Below are 18,267 nucleotides of genomic sequence, written 5' to 3' on the forward strand. Positions count from 1 at the left end.
TACCGTTAATCCCTGTCATTTGGTTACATTGTTTTCTGTTAATGCATGTATTAATTTGTAATTTACTGTTCTCATTCTCGGAGTGGAAACGTTGTTTGCAGAGTTCACAACCTGCTACACTTGTGTGAAACAAGTTTTGGTTTATTTCATAACCATCATTTACGAGTTTGAAAAGAGCAAAATAACATGATCTGATGATCCCATATATCCAGTGGAAACGTCATAAAATACCTGAATATTTTTCCCATGCACAAAAACATCTATTTGTCCCGAGCTCACGAGCTCACTTTCGCGGAAAACTCTGAGGTCCCGGAATAGGCAAGTTGATACAGTGTAGAATGTTTGCTAGCGACAGCTTCGGGGCCGGACCCAGTTGATTGATTTGATACAATGTTGCACTTCACTAGCAATAGCTAAAGTCAAGACAGATAGAAAGGGAGGCAGACAGGCGGAGTATGCGATTGAAAGAACCTGAACTTTCATCAGGATATTTTCTACTGTTTTTATTTGTCAGCTTTAGGCCTATGTATTTTACTTAGTTGATGATGGAAGTTATAGGCCTACTTCTGCATTGGCCTATAGGATATCTTTGAGTTCCATGCGCTCATTTCTTTAGCCACCAATGGATCACGGTGTATCAATGTGTCCGTATGGCAGAGGCTGGTGCTCTCTCATTAGTTGAATTTGAAAGATTTTTATCATTTTCATTCAGATTTTTATGATTAACCATGTGACAATGATTTTGAGGAAATAAAACGTTATTATTTAAATGCAACTGTTCCACTAAAATGCCCATATGAAAATCCTAACTGTCACACAGATCGGTAGAAATGGTAGGATAAATTAGAAGCTTTCCCAAACTTGAAATTCACGCGCCACCTTTGGTCTTTAATATAACACCCATTAAAAAATGCTTTATACACATAGGAGGTCCCGTGAAAGAACTGATTGGACAGGCCGTTTAAAGAACTGATTGGACAGAGGAGAGCGCACGGTAGCCTATACAATTTGATAGACAACAACACTAACTAGAGCTGGAACAAAAAACCGAAACATTTACGACCCTAACATTGCCCTCCTCTTACCGAAGCAATTTTGCTTACGTCAGTGATTAGGCTACACAACGTCCTGTACATTTTTGTTCTAAAACTATTATTTGGTCAACAGTAATGTTCATTAACCTGCTTCCTGCAATGAAAGTACAGTGCCTTCAGAAACTATTCAACCCCTTGACTTTTTCCACATTGTGTTGGGTTACAGCCTGAATTTTAAATGGATTACGTTTAGATTTTTTGGGTCACTGGCCTACACACAATAACCCAAAATGTTACAGTGGAATTATGTTTTTAGAAAGTTGAGTCAAATTAATTGTCTTGAGTCAATAAGTATTCAACTCCTTTGTTATGGCAAGACTCATTTCAGGAGTAAAAATGTGCTTAACAAGTCACTTAATAAGTTGCATGGACTAACTCTGTGTGCAATAATAGTGTTTACCATTTTTTTTGTTAGGAATACCTCATCTCTGTATCCCACACATACAATTATCTCTAAGGCCACTTAGTCGAGCAGTGAATATCAAACACAGATTCAACCACAAAGGCCAGGGAAGTTTTCCAATGCCTCGCAAAGACGGGCACCTATTGGTAGATGGGTAAAAATGAAAAAAGCAGACATTGAATATCCCTTTGAGCATGGTGAAGTTATTAATTACCCTTTGGATGGTGTATCAATACACCCAGTCACTACAAAGATACAGGCGTCCTTCCTAATTCAGTTGCCGGAGAGGAAGGAAACCACTCCCGGATTTCACCATGAGGCCAATGGTGACTTTAAAACAGTTACAAAGTTGAATCGCTGTGTTAGGAGAACTCAGGATGGATCAGCAACATTGTATACTAAACAAAAATATAAACGCAACAATTAACGATTTTACTGAGTTACAATTCATATAAGGAAATCAGTCAACTTAAATAAATACATTAGGCCCTAATCTATAGATTTCACATGATTGGGCAGGGGCGCAGCCATGGGTTGGCCTAGGAGGGCATAGGCCCACCCACTTGGGAGCCAGGCTCACCCACTGGGGAGCCAGGCCCAGCTAATCAGAATTAGTTTTTCCCCACAAAAGGGCTTTATTACAGACAGAAATACTCCTCAGTTTCATCAGCTGTCCGGGTGGCTGGTCTCAGATGATCCTGCAGGTGAATAAGCAGAGGTCCTGGGCTGGTGTGGTTACACGTGGTCTGCGGTTGTGAGGCCAGTTGGACATACTGCCAAATTCTCTAAAATGACATTGGAGGTGGCTTATGGTAGAGAAATGAACATTAAATTCTCTGACAACAGCTCTGGTGGACGTTCCTGCAGTCAGCATGCCAATTGCACGCTCCCTCAAAACTTGAGACATCTGTGGCATTGTGTTGTGTGACACAACTGCACATTTTAGATTGGCCTTTTATTGTCCCCAGCCCCTGTGTAATGATCATGCTGTTTAATCAGCTTCTTGATATGCCACACCTGTCAGATGGATGGATTATCTTGGCAAAGGAGAAATGCTCACTAATGGGGATGTAAACAAATTTGCGCACAAAATTTGAGAGAAATACACTTTTTGTGCACATGGAACATTTCTGGGATCTTTCATTTCAGCTCATGAAACATGTGACCAACATTTTACATGTTGCATTCATATTTTTGTTCAGTATAGTTACTCCATAATATTAACCTAAATGACAGAGTGAAAATGAAGCCAGTACAGAATAAACATGCATCATGGTGTAATAAGGCACTAAAGTAAAACTGCAAAGAATGTGGCAAAGAAATGAACTTTATGTCCTGAATACAAAGTGTTATGTTTGGGCAAATCCAACACAACACATCACTGAGTACCACTCTTCATATTCTCAAGCATGGTGGAGGCTGCATCATGTTATGGGTATGCTTGTCATCGGCAAGGACTAGGAGAGTTTTTTTTATGATAAAAATAAACGGACTTTGACTTTGACTTTTTCCACATTTTGTTACGTTACAGCCTTATTCTAAAATGGATAAAATTGTTTTTCCCCCTCATCAATCTACACACAATACTTCATAATGACAAAGCAAAAACAGGTTTTTAGAAATACTACATTTACATAAGTATTCAGACTCTTTACTAAGTACTTTGTTGAAGCACCTTTGGCAGATATTACAGCCTTGAGTCTTCTTGGGTATGACGCTACAAGCTTGGCACACCTGTATTTGGGGAGTTTTTACCATTCTTCTCTGCAGATCCTCTCAAGCGCTCTCAGGTTGGATGGGGAGCGTCACTGCACAGCTATTTCCAGGTCTCTCCAGAGATGTTCGATCGGGTTCAAGTCCGGGCTCTGGCTGGGCCACTCAAGGACATTTAGAGACTTGTCCCGAAGCGACTCCTTCGTTGTCTTGGCTGTGTGCTTAGGATCATTGTCCTGTTGGAAGGTGAACCTTCGGCCCAATCTGAGGTCCTGAGCGCTCTGGAGCAGGTTTTTATCAAGGCTCTCTCTGTACTTTGCTCCGTTCATCTTTCCCTCGATCCTGACTAGTATCCCAGTCCCTGCCGCTGAAAAACATCCCCACAGTATGATGCTGCCACCACCACCATGCTTCACCGTAGGGATGGTGCCACGTTTCCTCCAGATGTGACGCTTGGCATTCAGGCCAAAGAGTTCAATCTTGGTTTCATCAGACCAGAGATTCTTGTTTCTCATGGTCTGAGAGTCCTTTTTGGTGCCTTTATGCAAACTCCAAGCGGGCTGTCGTGCCTTTTACTGAGGAGTGGCTTCCGTCTGGCCACTCTACCATAAAGGCCTGATTGGTGGAGTGCTTCAGAGATGGTTGTCCTCTGGAAGGTTCTCCCATCACCACAGAGGAACTCTGGAGCTCTGTCAGATTGACCATCAGGTTCTTGGTCACCTCCCTGACCAAGGCCCTTCTCCCCCGATTGCTCAGTTTGGCAGGGCGACTAGTTTTAGGAAGAGTCTTAGTGGTTCCAAACCTTTTCCATTTAAGAATGATGGAGGCCACTGTGTTCTTGGGGACCTTCAATGCTGCAGAAATGTTTTGGTACCCTTCCCCAGATCTGTGCCTCGACACAATCCTGTCTCGGAGCTCTACGGACAATTCCTTCGATCTTATGGCTTGGTTTTTGCTCTGACATGCAATGTCAACTGTGGGGCCTTATATAGACAGGTGTGTGCCTTTCCAAATCATGTCCAATCAATTGAATTTACCACAGGTGGACTTAATCAAGTTGTAGAAACATCTCAAGGATGGTCAATGGAAACAGGCTGCACCTGAGCTCAATTTTCGAGTCTCATAGCAAAGGGTCTGAATACTTATATAAATAAGATATTTCCGTTTTATTTTTTATACATTTGCAAACATTTCAAAAAATCTGTTTTCGCTTAGTCATTATGGGGTATTGTGCGTAGATTGATGAGGATTCTTTTTTAATTTTAGAATAAGGCGGTAATGTAACAATGTGGAAAAAGTCAACGGGTCTGAATACTTTCTGAATGCACTGTGTATATATATTTATTTATAGTCCGGACTCCGACATTGCTCGTCCTAATATTTCTTAATTCCATTCTTTTACTCTTAGATTCCTGTGAATTGTTAGATATTACTGCACTGTTGGAGCTAGGAACACAAGCATTTCGCTACACCCGCAATAACATCTTCTAAATATGTGCATGCGACCAATAACATTTTATTTTATGGGTAATCCCATGCCAGAGGTGGCACCACAGGTCCCAGAATGGTGTAGCGAGAAAACAATTTAAAATAATCTGGGGCCCGTAGTTTTTCCTGATCTGGTTACCTAACCAGGTAAAACTCCGGGCCTTATACGGTATGACATGATCTGTTTTAAAAAGGTTTAATGTGGGCCATGATGAGACCTGAGTTTTTCTAATCAGGTCACAAGGTTTTTTTACTCCTGGCCTTGTGGAGGATGAAACCCCTGTCGAACTGCAGCAACCTTGTACTTGTTCATATTAATTATATTTTAAAGAAGGACTAGGGGTGTTTCCTATACACAGGCACAGAGAAAGCAACATGATTGGACAATAAACTCATAGGGCAGAGCTTGCTTTATGCAGGTTTGCATCGTGTAGTCCTGCCTTATGCCTATGCAACTGTAGGCCTAATAAAAAATGAACTCACAGTCCATGTCAGCTATTGTATTTATTAATTCATTCCACTTAATCATTTTGGATCGAAAAAGTCTAGGTAGCCTAGTCAGCCCAAATTTGAATATAAACCAAATTTGATCCAATTATGTCAGGGCTGCAGAGTCTCTGGCCTCGTTTAAGGCACAGCTAAAGATGGAGCTGTTCAGAAAAGCTTTCAAGGACCCATGTTAATTCTGTTCTCCTGTCCACCGGATCTGACCACACCACTATATGGCTTTGTTGTTGTCTGCTTACAATGTTCTGTGTTTTGGATTGTTTTTATTATTACATTTTTTTCTTCAGCACCTTAGGTGTGAGAAAAGCGCTTTACAAATTCAATTATTATTATTCACATTTCCTCACAAACAAATGGCCTTTAAATAGCGTACACAACGTTACCAGCGGTAACTTACGGCTTTGTTTACCCTTGCCAGAGGGACAGGGTGCATAGTAGGCTAGACTATGCAGCTGCTGCTGTTAGTAGCCTACAGTTGATCAGGCTGAAAAATAGTATAGTTTCAAATCAAATCAAATTTATTGGTCACATGCGCCGAATACAACAGGTGCAGACATTACAGTGAAATGCTTACTTATACAGCATGTCAGGTCGCTAATGTTTAGGTGTATAGGCTGCTACATTTATGTCCAAGTTTTTGCTTGTGTCTGGAGTGATGTGTTATCACGCTTGCGAAATAAATACCGGAGGAAAGTGGTATGGAGCCTTGAGCTTTGTGTGTTGTGCACGACCTGCACAACCTGCAGTTTCCGTGACTGATTGGTCAAGACACGCAAAGAGCCAGCAGCAGCACTCCGATGTCAAGGACGGAGAAATTGTGCGCGAGTTGACAAATCATTAGGCAAATCGGTCCAAAAAAACAGCACCTCTTTTTAACGCTTTCCGTTGATATACACTGCTCAAAAAAATAAAGGGAACACTAAAATAACACATCCTAGATCTGAATGAATGAAATAATCTTATTAAATACTTTTTTCTTTACATAGTTGAATGTGCTGACAACAAAATCACACAAAAATTATCAATGAAAATCAAATTTATCAACCCATGGAGGTCTGGATTTGGAGTCACCCTCAAAATTAAAGTGGAAAACCACACTACAGGATGATCCAACTTTGATGTAATGTCAAAAAAACAAGTCAAAATGAGGCTCAGTAGTGTGTGTGGCCTCCACGTGCCTGTATGACCTCCCTACAACGCCTGGGCATGCTCCTGATGAGGTGGCGGATGGTCTCCTGAGGGATCTCCTCCCAGACCTGGACTAAAGCATCCGCCAACTCCTGGACAGTCTGTGGTGCAACGTGGCGTTGGTGGATGGAGCGAGACATGATGTCCCAGATGTGCTCAATTGGATTCAGGTCTGGGAACGGGCGGGCCAGTCCATAGCATCAATGCCTTCCTCTTGCAGGAACTGCTGACACACTCCAGCCACATGAGGTCTAGCATTGTCTTGCATTAGGAGGAACCCAGGGCCAACCGCACCAGCATATGGTCTCACAAGGGGGTCTGAGGATCTCATCTCGGTACCTAATGGCAGTCAGGCTACCTCTGGCGAGCACATGGAGGGCTGTGTGGCCCCCCAAAGAAATGCCACCCCACACCATGACTGACCCACCGCCAAACCGGTCATGCTGGAGGATGTTGCAGGCAGCAGAACGTTCTCCACGGCGTCTCCAGACTCTGTCACGTCTGTCACATGTGCTCAGTGTGAACCTGCTTTCATCTGTGAAGAGCACAGGGCGCCAGTGGCGAATTTGCCAATCTTGGTGTTCTCTGGCAAATGCCAAACGTCCTGCACGGTGTTGGGCTGTAAGCACAACCCCCACCTGTGGACGTCGGGCCCTCATACCACCCTCATGGAGTCTGTTTCTGACCGTTTGAGCAGACACATGCACATTTGTGGCCTGCTGGAGGTCATTTTGCAGGGCTCTGGCAGTGCTCCTCCTGCGCCTCCTTGCACAAAGGCGGAGGTAGCGGTCCTGCTGCTGGGTTGTTGCCCTCCTACGGCCTCCTCCACGTCTCCTGATGTACTGGCCTGTCTCCTAGTAGCGCCTCCATGCTCTGGACACTACGCTGACAGACACAGCAAACCTTCTTGCCACAGCTCGCATTGATGTGCCATCCTGGATGAGCTGCACTACCTGAGCCACTTGTGTGAGTTGTAGACTCCGTCTCATGCTACCACTAAAGTGAAAGCACCGCCAGCATTCAAAAGTGACCAAAACATCAGCCAGGAAGCATAGGAACTGAGAAGTGGTCTGTGGTCACCACCTGCAAAACCACTCCTTTATTGGGGGTGTCTTGCTAATTGCCTATAATTTCCACCTGTTGTCTATTCCATTTGCACAACAGCATGTGAAATGTATTGTCAATCAGTGTTGCTTCCTAAGTGGACAGTTTAATTTCACAGAAGTGTGATTGACTTGGAGTTACATTGTGTTGTTTAAGTGTTCCCTTTATTTTTTTGAGCAGTGTATGTTATTAGGCTAAACTATATCAAGTGGTGTAGCGCTGCCACATCTGATTGAAAAGTGCTGTTCAGCCATCTATAGCCAACCACTATGCTACTACATCCGTTAGGCTACAGGAGAATGTACATTGCTAAAATGGTACACCTTCTTGATAATATGAGCCATGAAGGCTATAGCCTGTGGTGAAAGAGACAGCCCTAAAAAAAAACAAATTTTGGGGCTCATTTCTGGAGAGGAATGTTAGCAGGTGTGGCACACGTAGACCTCAAAATTGGTATTAAATTGCATTCCAAGTGGCATTAAAAAGGTCTTAAATTAAACTTCTTGGACCCTGCAGATACCCTGTTTACAGTGGTTAAGCAGAATGACAATAATAAAGGTTTAAGATCAGATGGTGTAGCTTGCTGTAGATGTGTATTGTTGCAATATGAGTACTGTATACTGTACATGAAACGATTATCTGTAATGACAAATGATGTAATGTCTCCTCCTGGTGCCCTCAGTGACGTGATCACGGAGCTGGAGAAGCTGAGCTTCGTGGGTACGGACGTGGGTCGCTGCCGGGCCTGGCTGCGGCTGGCCCTCAACCACGGCCTGATGGAGTGCTACCTGGCCTCCCTGTTCCGTGAGGGCTCCAAACTGCAGGCCCACTACCAGCCCACCGCCCTGCTCCTGGACCCTGAGGAGCGTGAGGTGCTGCTCAGTTATATCCAGGGCCTGGCCTCCCTGATCTTCAACCTTTCGTACAAGTCGGCCGTGCTCAACGAGTGGACCACCACCCCTCTGGCTCTGGCCGGCCTCTGCCCCGCCACCCAGGCTGACGGTCTCGACCTCCCCGGTCTCACCAAAAGCAAGGAATCCTGGGATACGGTGTCGCAGTCATCCGGCGGGTCAGATATGGTCGAAGTGCAGCAAGAGGGGTTAGGGGTGCTGGGGAGGGGGATTGGGGGTGTCTCAGGGGGTAGGACCCCTCTGAATTCTTCTAATTTGAGCCTGGACACCACAGGGTCATCTCAGCTCTCCTCCAGCCTAAGCTCAGACAGTCTGCTGCAGGGTCACGACCCCAAGAGCCCAGACAAGGAGCCCTGGCCATGTGACCTGGAGAGCTCCGCCAAACTGGAGAACAATGGCAATGCCAAGAGGCCTCTTAAAGAGTAAGTTGTGTGTGTGAGTGTGGGTCAGTGTGCCTGCCCGAAGAATTGAGGCCCTTTGAATCACAGCCATGGTTAATCTCCAAACCCTTAAGACATTTAGCAGATGCTTTTATCCAAAGCAAATTGCAGTCAATGCCTGTAGGCGTACCCACGCAAGAATGAAATCCACCGCAACTGTGGTGATGTAAGCAACATGCTTCAACTAACAATGTGTACAGAAATGTGTTAAGTACTTAGATAAAGGAACTTTCTAACACGTTGTCCCTCGTTTCATTTGGTGATTTCTGTCGACCTCTGACATCTCCTACTTTCTGTAACTCTGCAGTGTTCTGGCAGACTTCAGGGAGAGTGCCAACTCCAGTCAGGACTCCATGCGCGAGGATTCGTACGTTTCCACTCCGGGCGCAGACCACCTCTCAGAGAACACGGCCTTCAGCGGCTCTGATAGCGAGACCCAGGGGCCATTCACACCTCTCACTGGCTCTTCTAACCCTGCTTCAGTGGGGTCAGACCAGGAGGAACCTTCCACTGAGACCCATGTCCCTTCCGAAGTGCACTTTGATGTCCCCGCCGAAGTGTACTCGCACAATGAAGTGCCCTCCAGTCACAGTGACTGTGTGGAGAGAACAGCGACAACTCCTCACCTGCCTGTCACAGAGACGCCACGGGAGAAAAAGACCGAAGATTCTGCTAAGAGCACCTCGGAGCCTTCAGCCCACACGAACCTACCCCGCACTACCAGCGTGCTTAGCAGGAGGGTGTCTACAGACTCCATCACAGTAAGTTGAATCTCTTTTTTTCTCTCTGTCTCTCTCTCATTCTCTTCATCAGACTCAGTCTGACTCACTCCTCATATGTGATTGACCCGACCTTAAGTTCTTTGAGTTCTCCTTGACCTTTGCAGTCATATTGTGCAAAGTTTTAGCTAAATTATAAAGCATCTGTGGATTTATATGGTTACAAGCTGAAACAACAATTATATTTCAAGATTTGCTAAATTAGCCACCAATCATCACTAAGTAAGACCTATCTTCCCTTTCTCAGCATTCCCACTCCTGGATCTCTGAGGATGACATCTATAAGCCACACCTTGAGCAACTGGTTGACCCCGATGAGTCTTTGCTACGGTCTGGCCCAGCTTGTGTGAACGGATTGACCTCTCCCCCCCCAGAGCCCGAGACCCCCCAGTCTCCCCCCAGCGTGGTTCACCGCAGGCAGATAGGTGAGCTCCCAAAAGCAGGGACACCACAACTTCTACCACTTCTTGAACACACACCTTGTGATGCAGTCTGTTAACCAGTGCTCAACCACAACCATAAGAGTGGCCTTGGTCCTGAGGTGACAGTATGCCAAAGGAGTTTTCATCCATTGTTCTGGTTTTTGTCACACTTCAGTTTAAGAGAAGCAAGATGAAACAAAGATTTGTTTGTTCAATGACAATGTTTGTGAGTCATTGGACAGTCCACAACTTCCATTAATGTGAAACAAATATCAAGGCTCAAGCCCTGTCAGTGAGAACTTTTGAATGCCTCTATCAGTAATGTACATGAATTCTGTCTTACCTTCTTGGTATGTGCTTCCTCATTTTTGCTTACAACTTCAGATAACCTATTTATAATTATCTTGTTGGTACTTCCTCCTTTTGATACAGTATGTGTAGCCCTTTACACTCTAACCCATATACGGGTTGAAAATGGCAGACTTTGACTCTGATTTCAATGGCGCCAGAGGAGATAGCTGCCGTTTTACGGGCTCCTAACCAATTGTGCTATTTTGTGTGTTTTTTCGCGTGGTTTGTAGCTTATTTTGTACATAATGTTTCTGCCACAGTCTCTTATTGTTACTCTTCATTTTTTTTTACTTTCGTTTATTTAGTATATATTTTCTTAACTCTTATTTTTCTTAAAACTGCATTGTTGGTTAAGGGCTTGTAAGTAAGCATTTCATGTGACAAATCAGATTTGATTTGAGAAGCGCCTAAATTGGAACGCAGTGGCATGCTATACACAACGTCAGAGCTCAGGTTCTCCGCTTCACAGATCTGCATGGGTTTTGACTGACAGCCATTCTGAACTTGAGCAGCGTGAGTGACAAGAAGTTGCCCCCCTCCCTCCTGCTAGTTGGGCAACTTTGGCACATTTGTTGTTGTCTGAGTGAGGGAAATGCTGTAAACTAATATGAGAACTCGATGTATTTTGAAAGATGAGACGTTGAGGATTATAATAAATACCGCTTTGATGTCATACAAGCCAGCCAAACACCTGTGAGTTCAAATGTGCACTTCACATTTCTATATCATAAATCTCATGTAATATACAATATCAACGTTTATAGAATGAGCCTATCTTTGTTGTATTGCTTCTCGGAATTGCATTGTGAAAGCCTAACACTGTAAGATTGTATTTTAGAATCAGCTAGTCATGTTGGCAATAGAACAAGCTTTCAAATTGCCCACCTGACCCAGATGGTTTTTGGATTGCGTAAACAACAACAGAAATTGTGTTAAGGTGGGTATGCAGGGCTGTGTTCAAAACAACTACAAGTGTGCTTGCGCTAGTTCTTCCATGACACAGCTAGAAGAACTCATAAAAGCAGCTTCTAGTTGAAGACTCTTCTTTGAGTCATAAAAGTGCATTGAAATGACTTTGGAGAGGTGTGCAGCCACTTGGGAACACCAGTTAGACCTCTTACTCAATCCCTTTTTTTGTCTTATGTTGCACCTACCCCAAATGTTCCTAAAATATTCTTATCATGTTACTGAATGTATCCAGGGTATTTTGAATGTATCCGAAGAGTAGAGCAAATGTAAAATGCACAATCAACAGTGTAACGTTTGGATTCAGTCTTGTGTCAGGTGAACTGTTGTGTCCTCACCTTTTAGCCTAATAATTTTCCCATATTCTCCAAACTGTTCCCTTTTAATTGCTACTATGGTAATGCATATGCTGTCCATATTTCTTTTGTAAGAAACATTTCAATTCAGCCCTATCCATGTAGGCCAATTACCACAAGTTTAAGGGGTTAAACTTCTGTGTTGAATATCATTCTTGCACTGCGTTTTCGTGTTACAATAAAACCTGTTATACCGGTTGAGTGTCATTAGCAACGTTTTATCTGGACAGAAATAAGGCCCACACACTTTAGAGATCTGTTGTGCAGTTTTTCAATAGCGTCCTTGACTTCACTCGCTCTTTCATTCCCTCCCTTTTCTCTTTCACTCTTCCTCTCCATCCTTCAGGCCTGTCCAACCCTTTCCGTGGGCTGCTGAAGCTGGGCCATCTGGAGCGGCGGGGCGCAGTGGGCATGTGGCGCGACTACTACTGCGAGCTCTCGCCCTTCGAGTTCCGCCTCTACCTGAATGCAGAGGAGCGCACCTGCTGTGACAACTGCTCCCTGCTGCGTTGCGAAGACGCCCGCATCACCTCGGCCGAGGGCCGCTTCGATCTGGCCTTCCCCGGGAAGAGGCTCTACCTGCGGGCAGCCAACCACGACGAGGCAGAGGACTGGGTGGACCGCATCGCCGAGGCCGTCAACAAGTGCCGCCCGCTGCACTGCCTTGACGACCATTCAGAGGTGCTGCAGCCCACTGACAGCAGTGTCATCCTGGAAGAGCCCCCAAAATCTTCCCCTTCGTCCCCCTCCGTACCCACCAGTCCCGAGCGAGGGGGTACTGCGGTTGAGCAGCAGGAGCAGCAGCCGCCACTTGAGCTAGACTGGACGCGTCCCACAGACCCTGAGTCAGACGCCATTAAGGAGGCGGTGCTGTACCTATCCCAGGAAGCAGAGGCTCGCAACTGGACTCCGCTGGTCTTCTCCCTCTCCTTAGAGACTCTCAATGGCTTCCGGGTGCAGGATGGGCGGAAGGTGCTGCAATGTTCCCACCCCATCGAGGGGATACGGGACGTTGTCCCAGACGTTTCTCTGGGGGGACCAGCCTTCTTTAGGGTTGTAACGACCAGGGATACGCTCAAGCTGAGGGCCAAGAGCCCTGAGGAGGCGCGTGCCTGGAGGGGCCTCATCAGGGGAGCCCTGGACTCCTTCCTGGAGAGTCGAGAGGACGGGGAGCCTGATAGCCCCGGGTTAGCCCCTGGGGCAGGGGGGAACATCCACAGACTGATGCAGCATAGACTAAAGGGGGACGGGGTGCTGCTGGCCCATCTATGTACAGTACCCACAGAGAAGGGGCTGGACCTTCAGGGCTTCAAGTGTGCAGGTAGCTCTGAACCTCATCAACCTAATGACAGGCAACACTTTTGTTTCTATTAAGTTGCCCTTACCATGCCGTTACTGGGAGAGACAGAGTATGTATTAACACCATTCTTCTCTGCAGGTTGTCCAAAGCCGGTGGGGGTCTCCCGGGGAAAAGCCAGACTGTGCGAGTTCTCAGGGAAGTACTACTGCGACTCTTGTCACCAGGGTGACGCCATCGCCATACCCTCCCGCATGGTGCACAACTGGGACCTCACGCCTCGAGAGGTGAGTGTCTCACGGGTCTATGGACCATACACACACCTAACATTTGTGTCAAAGCACATCCTTGTTAAAGCGTTTTATTCTTCAGGGTTCGTATAGTCATGAAAATCCAGTCGCCGTTCCAATTCATCCCAAAGGTGTTAGATGGGGTTGAGGTCAGGGCTCTGTGCAGGCCAGTCAAGTTCTTCCACACTGATCTTGAGAAACCATTTCTGTATGGACCTCGCTTTCTGCACGGGGGCATTGTCATGCTGAAACAGGAAAGGGCCTTCCCCAAACTGTTGCCACAAAGTTGGAAGCACAGAATCGTCTAGAATGTCATTGTATGCTGTAGCGTTAAGATTTCCCTTCACTGGAACTAAGGGGCCTAGCCCGAATTGTGAAAAACAGCCCCAGACCATTGTTCCTCCTCCACCAAACATTACAGTTGGCACTATGCATTGGGGCAGGTAGCGTTCTGGCATCCGCTAAACCCAGATTTGTCCGTCGGACTGCCAGATGGTAAAGTGTGATTAATCACTCCAGAGAACGCATTTCCACTGCTCCAGAGTCCAATGGCGGCGAGCTTTACACCACTCCAGCCGACGCTTGGCATTGCGCATGGTGTTCTTAGGCTTGTGTGCGGCTGCTCTGCCATGGAAACCCATTTCATGAAGCTCCCGACAAACAGTTATTGTGCTGACTTTGCTACCAGAGGCAGTTTGGAACTCGGTAGTGAGTGTTGCAACCGAGGACAGACAATTTTTACGCGCTTCAGCACTTGGCGGTCCCGTTCTGTGAGCTTGTGTGGGCCTACCACTTTGGGGATGATCCGTTGTTGCTCCTGGACAATTCCACTTTACAATAACAGCACTTACCCCCACTAACAAACCACATTTTAGAAATGAGCTGCTCAACCGGACCTTGATAAACTGGCTCTGATTTGAGCAGGTTTTGATCAAAAGCCTGCACACCCAGTAGCTCTCCAGACTGAGGGATGACCACGTGTTTTATACAGTTGCCTAACAGGGATTCTACTTTGTGGGGGGTTAAGTGCCTTGCACAACGACAGGAGATGGTACATGGAATCAGAGAGCAGCCTCCCAGTGTCGATACCACATTACGCATACTTTTTTATACGTACATAGAGACACCGCCAACTGTTGGTCATGGACATTTGGTTAAAACTCATGGAGAAGTCTTGGGATTCCATCTGTCAAAATGTGTATGAACTCTGTTCTTATTTGCACACGTATCTATGGAAAAATAACTTCTTTTTTTTGGTTTAGTAATTGTTTTGTCTCTTTTTTTATTTTATTGTTTTGACATTGAACTAAACCAGTTCTCCTTTGATCAATATTATTTGTGCTTGTTGTTGATCTGCTCTCATGTGTGTCCTTTGCCCTGGTTGTGTACATGTAGGTCTCCAGACAGGCCCTTAAGCTGCTGTCTCAGATTGAACATGAGCCCCTGTTCAACCTTCACCTTTTGAACCCTGACCTGTTGGAGCATGTTGAGGCCATGGCCCAGGCACACAGCCTCAGACAGAGGCTGCAGCTTCTAGGAAACTACCTGCTCACCTGCCGCAGTGGGGCATGCAAAAATATTCAGGCCAGGTGTGTGTGATCCACTTTTGTATGTGTGTCATTTTTGTATTGCAGAACTGGGTCAAATGCAAGTTTATCAAAGTGAGCTGGATCATATTGATCCTGCTTTCTGAGAAGTCCGGTCATCCCAGGTCATTCTTTTGTTTATGTGATCTAGACTCGGGCCAAAAGGCAATGCATTGATTATTTCCACATAAGCCTTTATTGACTTTGTCTAACTATTGTGTTATTTTTCTCTAGACTGGGCCTAAGGACATACCTGTTAGAATCAAGCCATCTCTATAGTGTCATGGACTTACAACAGGTATCTACTATATACAGTCATTACGTACCTGTTAGTCATTTCACTTTTAAATGAAATAATACACATTCTTAACCTGCAAAACTACACCACCAGAAACCAAGTAGATGTAGTTAATAAGCTTAAATTGTCTATTTTTCCATGTGTGTGTTTAGATAGCGGAGGGAACATATGAGGCCTACTTTAATATGTTGATCCGGTTTGCCTCCAACCACATTCAACAATGTGACCATTGCACCCAGAAGGGCTACATCTGCCAGAATTGTCACGCCAGTGACATCATCTTCCCCTTCCAGTTTGACACCACCGCCAGGTAGGGCCCTGTTCCCTTATCACTTCAATACATTGGGATGTGATCACTCAGGTGATCAGCGCCCCCGCTCTTTCTCTCCACACACTCTCTCTCTGTCTCCCACTCAGGTGTAAAGAGTGTAAGGCAATGTTTCACGCGACCTGCAAGGCCCAGTCGCCCTCCTGTCCACGATGCCTGCGTCTTCAGCGGTACCTCGAGAGAGATCTGCAGGATTAACCGGCTGTTAACCGACTGCTTTGTGTGACCCAGTGGGCTTCCTGTAGCTGCAGAGACCTATGAAATGACAAATGACAAGAACAGACATTGATGTCCTGCTTCTAGTTTCTTTTTTTCTACATGAACTAACCTCAAGTGCAATTAGGAAGTGTGACTGTATGTACCGACCACAGACCAAACATGACCAACCGAACTGGATAGTGTGAGAGCCAGGAGCTACTCAACTTGCACTAATATAGAAAGGTTTCTGCTATTGAATTGACATGATTGACAAGGTGAAGCACACTGATATGTTCTTACCTCTCTTAACTCGCTCTATGTCTTGAGTGTCCAAGCCAAGGAATCAAATGTGAAGGATCATGCAAAGAATCTACTTTATACAACAACAACAAAAAATGTAACTTTTATACATTAATGTTGTCATTGGTTGGGGGCTTGTGGTGTTTTTTCAACCAGTTATTTCATGTTTCCTGTAAACACTCGCTGTATATTTCTGTACATTCTGGGAAGCTCAAAGAAGGAAGTCACTTGTCTCGCATAAAAGGAATATTCACTTGTTTCCAGTTTCACAAGAGGGGATAAATATATAGGCCTGCAAAAAGACTGCACTTGCAAACTCTCACACATCGTGCCTTCATTTGTATTTAACTTTTACACTCAAACATCATGTTCCATTGATTGGATTATTGTGTAACATGCAACATCACTGAAATCGTACCACAAAAAGTAAATGAAGAAACTGTGATTTTAAATACTGTAGTGTCAAAGCGTAGATTGTCATTATTGGGTGTTATTTGCCAAATGTCAACATTTGTGACTACTTGGATCTTGATACAAGTCCATTCATTCACAAGGGGAGTTTCTTAATAAATGTATTGCTGTTATCACCATCTGATAAGTTCTGACCACATAAAGCAGCATTATTCTGTCCAAGATATAATACAGTGGGGAAAAAATGTATTTAGTCAGCCACCAATTGTGCAAGTTCTCCCACTTAAAAAGATGAGAGAGGCCTGTAATTTTCATCATAGTTACACGTCAACTATGACAGACAAAATGAGAAAAAAAAATCCAGAAAATCACATTGTAGGATTTTTAATGAATTTATTAGCAAATTATGGTGGAAAATAAGTTTTTGATCAATAACAAAAGTTTCTCAATACTTTGTTATATACCCTTTGTTGGCAATGACACAGGTCAAACGTTTTCTGTAAGTCTTCACAAGGTTTTCACACACTGTTGCTGGTATTTTGGCCCATTCCTCCATGCAGATCTCCTCTAGAGCAGTGATGTTTTGGGGCTGTTGCTGGGCAACACAGACTTTCAACCCCCTCCAAAGATTTTCTATGGGGTTGAGATCTGGAGACTGGTTAGGCCACTCCAGGACCTTGAAATGCTTCTTACGAAGCCACTCCTTCGTTGCCCGGGCGGTGTGTTTGGGATCATTGTCATGCTGAAAGACCCAGCCACGTTTCATCTTCAATGCCCTTGCTGATGGAAGGAGGTTTTCACTCAAAATCTCACGATACATGGCCCCATTCATTCTTTCCTTTACACGGATCAGTCGTCCTGGTCCCTTTGCAGAAAAACAGCCCCAAAGCATGATGTTTCCACCCCCATGCTTCACAGTAGGTATGGTGTTCTTTGGATGCAACTCAGCATTCTTTGTCCTCCAAACACGACGAGTTGAGTTTTTACCAAAAAGTTATATTTTGGTTTCATCTGACCATATGACATTCTCCCAATCCTCTTCTGGATCATCCAAATACACTCTAGCAAACTTCAGACGGGCCTGGACATGTACTGGCTTAAGCAGGGGGACACGTCTGGCACTGCAGGATTTGAGTCCCTGGCCGCGTAGTGTGTTACTGATGGTAGGCTTTGTTACTTTGGTCCCAGCTCTCTGCAGGTCATTCACTAGGTCCCCCCGTGTGGTTCTGGGATTTTTGCTCACCGTTCTTGTGATCATTTTGACCCCACGGGGTGAGATCTTGCGTGGAGCCCCAGATCGAGGGAGATTATCAGTGGTCTTGTATGTCTTCCATTTCCTAATAATTGCTCCCACAGTTGATCAAACCAAGATGCCTACCTATTGCAGATGCAGTCTTCCCAGCCTGGTGCAGGTCTACAATTTTGTTTCTGGTGTCCTTTGACAGCTCTTTGGTCTTGGCCATAGTGGAGTTTGGAGTGTGACTGTTTGAGGTTGTGGACAGGTGTCTTTTATACTGATAACAAGTTCAAACAGGTGCCATTAATACAGGTAACGAGTGGAGGACAGAGGAGCCTCTTAAAGAAGAAGTTACAGGTCTGTGAGAGCCAGAAATCTTGCTTGTTTGTAGGTGACCAAATACTTATTTTCCACCATAATTTGCAAATAAATTCATAAAAAATCCTACAATGTGATTTTCTGGATTTTTTTTCTTCTCAATTTGTCTGTCATAGTTGATGTGTACCTATGATGAAAATTACAGGCCTCTCTCATCTTTTTAAGTGGGAGAACTTGCACAATTGGTGGCTGACTAAATACTTTTCCCCCCCACTGTATATA

At 44.9% G+C, this 18,267-nt stretch overlaps 1 protein-coding gene across 1 annotated transcript in view; it reads left to right on the forward strand.

Moving 5' to 3' along the window:
- The window catches only part of LOC121547243 (pleckstrin homology domain-containing family M member 1-like), a 33,638-nt gene extending 17,035 nt beyond the window's left edge, over nt 1–16,603 (forward strand). The window contains exons 4-12 of the mRNA XM_041858410.2: nt 8,180–8,830; nt 9,156–9,609; nt 9,875–10,052; nt 12,069–13,043; nt 13,161–13,306; nt 14,705–14,898; nt 15,130–15,193; nt 15,346–15,503; nt 15,611–16,603. Coding sequence (XP_041714344.2) covers nt 8,180–8,830; nt 9,156–9,609; nt 9,875–10,052; nt 12,069–13,043; nt 13,161–13,306; nt 14,705–14,898; nt 15,130–15,193; nt 15,346–15,503; nt 15,611–15,719 — 2,929 coding nt within the window. The 3' untranslated portion in view covers nt 15,720–16,603. The remainder of the gene's footprint in view (nt 1–8,179; nt 8,831–9,155; nt 9,610–9,874; nt 10,053–12,068; nt 13,044–13,160; nt 13,307–14,704; nt 14,899–15,129; nt 15,194–15,345; nt 15,504–15,610) is intronic.
- Nucleotides 16,604–18,267: the final 1,664 nt, after the last annotated feature.

Source organism: Coregonus clupeaformis, chromosome 31, assembly GCF_020615455.1.
Source record: "Coregonus clupeaformis isolate EN_2021a chromosome 31, ASM2061545v1, whole genome shotgun sequence".
Taxonomy (NCBI): Eukaryota; Metazoa; Chordata; class Actinopteri; order Salmoniformes; family Salmonidae; genus Coregonus; species Coregonus clupeaformis.